This window comes from Melitaea cinxia, chromosome 18, assembly GCF_905220565.1.
Source record: "Melitaea cinxia chromosome 18, ilMelCinx1.1, whole genome shotgun sequence".
Classification (NCBI taxonomy): domain Eukaryota; kingdom Metazoa; phylum Arthropoda; class Insecta; order Lepidoptera; family Nymphalidae; genus Melitaea; species Melitaea cinxia.
The window spans coordinates 5,818,984-5,826,878 of record NC_059411.1 but is presented as its reverse complement, the minus strand read 5'-3'; the positions used below and the strand labels follow the sequence as shown (position 1 = coordinate 5,826,878).

General features: G+C 33.7%; 1 protein-coding gene across 1 annotated transcript; it reads left to right on the top strand.

Moving 5' to 3' along the window:
- The first annotated feature begins 422 nt into the window (after window positions 1–422).
- LOC123662536 (signal recognition particle 54 kDa protein) lies at window positions 423–5,132 on the top strand. The gene is made up of 7 exons (XM_045597380.1): window positions 423–515; window positions 599–775; window positions 1,085–1,314; window positions 1,531–1,681; window positions 2,287–2,435; window positions 2,713–2,974; window positions 4,601–5,132. Exons 1-7 carry the CDS (start codon window positions 438–440, stop codon window positions 5,057–5,059), a joined length of 1,506 nt encoding a protein of 501 aa, XP_045453336.1. The 5' UTR covers window positions 423–437; the 3' UTR covers window positions 5,060–5,132.
- The last annotated feature ends 2,763 nt before the right edge of the window (window positions 5,133–7,895 follow it).

Below are 7,895 nucleotides of genomic sequence, written 5' to 3'. Positions count from 1 at the left end.
TTATTAGTTAATATATAAAACATTTATTTTAGAAAATAAGAATAGATTAATTGGATACTGATTGTGTTCTTTATATAGTTAATTTATTAGGCACAACAGATTCCACCATAGCCTAAAATAATCAGAGATTTAAGTCGAACGGAAACATAGATAAAACATGAACGGAAACTAGACGACTGACTTTGACATTTGACGTGTGCGTGTCGCATTGTCAATGATTAGTGTGGAAACTGTCCGTCGTGGACCAAAAAAAAAAGAATATGGATAATCGTATTATGTGAATGTTATTTTTCAAGTGAATTTCGATTTTTGATTAATAAGTTATTTTTGATCTAAAATGTCACAAAACTTGTATGATTTTATTTTTTGTGATATTTTATAGTTTTGTGCTTAGACAACAGTTGACAATATAATTATTTAGTGTGCAGTTATTCAAAATGGTTTTAGCAGATTTAGGTCGAAAAATAACGACTGCTTTGCAGTCGTTAAGTCGTGCTACTATAATCAATGAAGAGGTAAAGACATTTACATAATACATAAATAACTTGTTATTTACTTGTATATATAATGTATTCAATACTTTTACTGTATTTTTCAGGTTTTAAATTCTATGCTTAAACAAATATGTGCTGCTCTTTTGGAAGCTGATGTGAATATTCGTTTAGTTAAAAACCTTAGAGAAAATGTCCGTGCAGTCATTGATTTTGATGAAATGGCCGGAGGTCTTAACAAGAGACGAATGATCCAATCCGCAGTCTTCAAAGAATTAGTAAAGGTAGTATGAGTTATATTAACCAGTAATAATGTTATTCTAAGATGAAGTAATTTTTTCGGATTTTATCACAGTTTATTGTTTTAAATGCCCGATGTTTCGGATTCTTTACAATAACCATGGTCACGGGAGGATTCCAAAATGAGGAAAAGTTATTTTATTACAATGAGCGAAATTGTGTAAACATTAGAAGACAATATATACAAAGATGCTTATGTATAACAAGCTTATTCAAATTTATCATAACATTTGTATGAAATTACTACAAAACTGTATGTTAACAACATTAATTTATTCAATACTCTTTTCCAGCTTGTAGATCCAGGAGTAAAGCCGTACCAACCAGTCAAAGGCAAACCAAACATTATTATGTTTGTAGGTTTGCAGGGTTCAGGTAAAACAACAACATGCACAAAGTTGGCTTATCATTACCTGAGAAAGAATTGGAAGTCATGTCTTGTTTGTGCTGATACATTCAGAGCTGGTGCTTACGATCAAGTGAAACAAAATTGTACTAAGGCCAGGATACCGTTTTATGGAAGGTACTTAAAGAAAAATAGTTAATAATTGTAATTATGATTGGCTGTTTAGGGCCATTGGTTCAATTCCTGGCTCAAGTCTAGGAGTAACATTTACTTATGTATATGTATAAAATGTTTGTTAAAAAAATTCAGTCAGCTGTTACCTTAAAGATGCTTACATTACTTTAAGAACAGATCGCTGAATGTGTATGTAAAACATTTTTTGTTTCATTTAAGTTATACGGAAGTAGATCCAGTTGTAATAGCTTCTACTGGTGTAGAGATGTTTAAAAAGGAGGGTTTTGAGATGATAATCGTGGATACCAGTGGACGTCACAAACAGGAAGAGTCATTGTTTGAGGAGATGTTGGCAGTTGCTAACGCCATTGTAAGATTTAGTTTTATGTATATTAGTTTATGTAAGATTTTTAGTTATTGAGAGCATTAATATGTGATCTTTTTGAATAAGTTTTTTTTTAACCTTTATGTCAAATAATAAAGATTTTTTAGCACAAACAATTGTGCACTAATTCTGTTTCTTAATGCAACAATAGGTAGGGTTAAGAGGCAAACAAATGTACCTTATCAATATAATAATTTTTAATGTACATTTTAATATTCATATTATAAGCATTACACATCATTACTAAATTTTTCTATTCATAATATGATTTTGAAGTGAAACTTTTATTCTATCGCCCCAAAAATTTTCGTTCATCTATCGCATGTCGCGCGTCGCATTACAACTGGCTGTGAAGTAGGGATAAAGTGAAAAGCGCAAGGTAGAGCAGCCACGGCCAATAGCGTCGACCATTGCTCGCATTAGCTAACGGTGTAGAACTTTTATTCTCAATTATTCATGCAAGAGTTCCGCGGTATTTGTGTGTTTTGATTTGTGTATTCATTTAAATGTTTTTGTTCATTAAAGTTTTACATCTATTGTAATTTCATAAAACCACACATTTCTTTTTTTTACATATCCTTTTTTTTCAGAAACCAGATAACATAATTTTCGTAATGGATGCCACTATTGGACAGGCTTGCGAGGCACAAGCTAGAGCGTTTAAAGAGAAAGTAGACATTGGTTCTGTCATTATTACAAAGTTGGATGGGCATGCTAAGGGTGGTGGTGCATTATCAGCGTATGTTTAAATTTTTGTTTCTGGGTTCATTGATTTTTTTTTTCACATTTATAACACTGAATAAATATCAAAAATATGATTTATGCCCGGTGCAGTAACATGTTTTTCAAATAGGGGGCTTAGCGAGCTAAATGAATAGTTTTTGTATATGGAATCTGTGCTTAATAGTAAATATTCACTTTTAATATTTTATTGACAACGATTTTTTTTTAAATTTGTATAGATGTGAGTTACTATGTGTTTTATAGTGTTTTACGAATAATACTTTTATTTTTAGTGTTGCAGCAACACAGAGTCCGATTATCTTTATCGGTACTGGTGAACACATTGATGATCTTGAGCCATTCAAGACCAAACCTTTTATCAATAAATTACTGGGTATGGGAGATATCGAGGGTTTGTTGGACAAAGTAAATGAGTTAAAATTAGATGATAATGATGAACTCCTAGAAAAACTCAAGCATGGACAGTTTACATTGCGTGCTATGTATGAGCAATTCCAAAATATCATGAAAATGGGACCTTTTTCACAAATAATGGTACTATAATTTTTTTTAATCCTATGTTAAACTCGTAAGCCACCTAGCATTTATTATTTATTTATGTATATTTATATATATTACACATATACTACTCAAACATATGTATGTTAACTATTAGTATTTATACATACATACATGCATAGACTGCCGTGAATGTGCTCGCGCATATCTAGTATGTCAGAAGGCCAAGGTCAACCGACACGACACCACACCTCTCGGTACGTATACCTTGCCCAAATTTAGACAAGACTAATAGACAGACGTAATTTTGTGAGGCAAAATATTTAATTATTAATAGCTAAATTATTGTTTAATAGCTAAAAACTTTATGATATTATTATTGATAACATACATGTGACATAAGAAGAATATCAATTCAATCGTTTTTTGTTCAAAACTTCAAATATACCTCAATATATGTTACTTTAGGTGTACATTATATTTACTTTTTTAACCGACTTCAAAAAGGAGGAAGTTACTCAATTCGACCGTATATATATATATATTTTAATGTATGTTCGGGGATAACTTCGTCGTTTATGAACCGATTTTGATCATTCTTTTTTTTATTGGAAAGGAGATAGTCCTGGTGTGGTACCATAATAAGGAAACCAGGATCTGATGATGGGATCCCGGAGAAATCGAGGGAAACTCGAAAATCCGAATAATTTTTTCTAGGTGTACCATTTTTGATAAAATTTTTAATTTAATCGAAAGCGGGTGTTTATCATGTGATCACATTTAAATTTCATCGAGATCTGATTACAACTTTTGGAGTAATCTTTAATAATGCGTATTTACTTGACTAATTAACCGACTTCCAAAAAAGGAGGAGGTTCTCAATTCGACTGTATTTTTTTTATGTATGTTACTTCAGAACTTTTGACCGGGTGGACCGATTTCGACATTTTTTTTAATCGAAAGGTGGTGTGTGTCAATTGGTCCCATTTAAATTTATTTGAGATCTAACAACTACTTTTCGAGTTATACCTAATAATGCGTTTTTACTTGACGCTTTTTTCGTCGACCTACGTTGTATTATACCGCATAAGTTTCTACTGGATGTACCAATTTTGATAATTCTTTTTTTGTTGGAAAGGGGATATCCCTAGTTTGGTACCATGATAAGGAAACCAAGATCTGATGATGGGATCCCAGAGAAATCGAGGGAAACTCGAAAATCCGCAATAACTTTTTACTGGGTGTACCGATTTTGATAATTTTTAATTTAATCAAAAGCTGATGTTTATCATATGGTCACATATAAATTATCGAGATCTGATAACTACTTTTTGAGTAATCTTTGATAACGCGTAGTTGCTTGACTATTTTTTCGTCGATCTACGTTGTATTACTTGTCGATGTAATTGAAGTCGGTTTTTTTTTACGTTTGCGAGCAAACACAATTATTTAATCGAAAGGTGGTGTGTGTCAATTAGTCCCATTTAAATTTATTTGAGATCTAACAACTACTTTTCAAGTTACTACATAATAATGCGTTTTACTTGACGCTTTTTTCGTCGACCTACACAATTATTTGACATATATTTCAGTAAATAGCAATAAATGTTTCACCTAGCCTTTACTTATATGCAAATTATAGACAGTGCTGTTGGTTTACAGGGTATGATACCAGGATTCTCTCAAGATTTAATGACAAAAGGCAGTGAACAGGAATCAATGGCAAAGTTAAAAAGACTTATGACAATTATGGATTCTATGAATGAAGGTGAGCTGGATCACCGTGATGGTGCCAAATTATTTTCAAAACAACCGACACGTATAACAAGAGTAGCGCAAGGAGCTGGAGTCACAGAAAGAGATGTAAAAGACCTTATAGCTCAATATACCAAGTTTGCAGCTGTTGTGAAGAAAATGGGAGGAATCAAAGGTCTTTTCAAAGGTGGCGACATAGCGAAAAATGTTAATCAAAATCAAATGGCTAAATTAAATCAACAGATGGCTAAAATGATGGATCCTCGTATTCTCCAACAAATGGGCGGTATGTCGGGCTTACACAATATGATGAGGCAATTGCAACAAGGCTCCAGCGGTATGAACAGTTTAATGGGTGGAAAATGACCTTAGATGTATATGTATTTGTAAACCACCAACCCTTATATATCTTAAAACTCATAAATAAAGTGTGATTGTACTTAAGTAGTTTCATTTCACGTACTTTTATACATCTTAACATTCAAACATTAAATTACACTTATTAAACTGTAACCAAAAAGCATTCTTTAAATTACCAATTACCGTTTAATTTTTTAAGACTTTCAAAAAAAGAGGAGGTTGTAAATTCGACTATGTTTTTTTTAATGTATGTTTCCTCACTTCTTCAGAACTTTTGACTGGTTGGATCAATTGGATCAAAGTTAAAAATTATTATGGTATCAAAACCAGCCAGCTACAAACAATACAACCAACAAGATTTTATTACAACTTTTTACTAGAAAATACGACAAATTTTTCCCCGACCTATTATTTAAATTGATTATAATAGTATATACCTAGTTACCTATATATTATACAGATGTCATGGTTTTAGCGTGTATCCTATAATTCCTAAATAACGGATCGTTGATCAAACGTTTGTTATTCGTGTTGGCGTGTTGGGAGTGTTGTGTATGTTTTGTATATTTTTAGGTAATTACTTCAAGTAAAGAGTCTCATTAATAGCATTAGCTGTATATAGCTTTCTCACACTCAGTATATTTGCGACCAGTCTCAGCGTTTGCGACTAAACACAATTATAAATAATAATTTGCAATCTAATGCGTGCTAAACACTTAGGCTAATCGACATATTCGATTCGGCAATCGGTCGAACAACAAGGCCAACAAGAAGGAAATTATCGCATATCTTCATTTGGTTGAAGACTAAGCTAATCGTAAGTCATGCTTCTTTAACCGAATATATTTTTTTTAATTTGTAGGTTTTAATGTCTACTTTTTAACAGCAATACTAATACAAATATAATAACATGTTAAGTAGGATACAGCAGTGAATATCCTGCTCAATCAAAATCTGGAGCAGGATAAACCGAACGGTAGGTACCTGAATTTTACCGTCCGGCTTGAGATTTAACAAAATACTGTCTGTCTAAATGACCTTTATCCTGAATATAAGCCTTCCTGATACACTTGCTCCGTCTCATGTCAGGGAAACAGTCTTAAAAGCGGGAGCCGTAGCGGAAAAAGCTGAAATGACTAAACAGCACAAATTCTCCAATTTCAAATAACATCTTTATGCCATTTGCAGTCGAAATACTTGGAGTAGCAGTGCTATAATTGTGTTTGCTCGCAAACGAAAAAAAAACCGACTTCAATTACATCGACAAGTAATACAACGTAGATCGACGAAAAAATAGTCAAGCAACTACGCGTTATCAAAGATTACTCAAAAAGTAGTTATCAGATCTCGATAAAATTTATATGTGACCACATGATAAACATCAGCTTTCGATTAAATTAAAAATTATCAAAATCGATACACCCAGTAAAAAGTTATTGCAGATTTTCGAGAGTTTCCCTTGATTTCTCTGGGATCCCATCATTAGATCCTAGTTTCCTTATCATGGTACCAAACTGGGGATATCCCCTTTCCAACAAAAAAAGAATTAGCAAAATCGGTACATCCAGTAGAAAGTTATGCGGTATAATACAACGTAGGTCGACGTATAAAGCGTCAAGTAAAAACGCATTATTATGTAGTAACTAAATTTAAATGGGACCAATTGGCACACACTACCTTTCGATTAAAACAAAATTTGTCGAAATCGGTCTACCCGGTCAAAAGTTCTGATGTAACATACATAAAAAAAACAGTCGAATTGAGAACCTCCTCCTTTTTTGGAAGTCGGTTAAATTTTTTTTTTAAAATGAGGTAACTCCTCGCCTTATTGCCTCCACTAGTGACAAGAGGGCTGGTGTATTTTTTCCCAGAGAATCGGCATAGTGATTCTAGGGGGAATGCTGCCAATAGCTATCTGCAAATATTTAGTTCTTAAGTTGTGAATTGTAAATATATATATACGCTTCAGCCTGTAATATCCCACTACTGGGCATAGGCCTCTTTTCCCATGTAGGAGAAGGATAAGAGCTTAATCCAACACGCTGCTCCAATGCGGGTTGGCGGATATATTTCCTACTATGAGTATTGACCGCTATCAGGTGTACATGATAACAACCGGGACCGACGTGCTCTCCAAGGCACGACGGGGAGACCCACAAGGACTGCACAAACACCCAGACCACGGCAAACACCTATATTATATATATTATATAGTCCCAATCCCAAGTTAGACCAAATTACAGGTGCTTACAAAATTTAATAAAAATTGGTTCAGTAGTTTCGGAGTTACATACCGATAGCAGTGATCTCCCAAGTTAGACATTTCAAGGAATGTGTAAGGAATAGGACGTGAAGTCCCTTATTGTTGTGTCTAGTGGGCTACTGCCCCGACGGTTGTTGTTGTGATCTTATATATATGTTCAATCGCTCTGATAACTTTGATATCGCGATCTAGGATACGTCAGTTTTCTCTAGTTTTGTATGTCGTGAGATAGATGCCGCCACAGACATTTTAATTTTGGAAGAGTCACATTTACGTGCCTAAGATTCGACGGGGGGATAAAACGTTGAGATTGCAAAGATAATCCAAATCTTCGACGCCCTGACAGGAATAGTCCTGGCCTACACACCAGGTCAGGATATTTTATTTTTATTTACAATATTAATATATAATAATTATAAGTAATATTAATATAATTCCGGTGATCTCAACTGGATTGACCTCACTAGCGAAGCTCGATTCTAGTTGAGAATCATCTACTGGAACCCTAGCGGCATCAGGGGACATATTCGAGATCTTACGTTGCTCGTCCTGTCGGAGAATGCACACGTGATTCTCCTG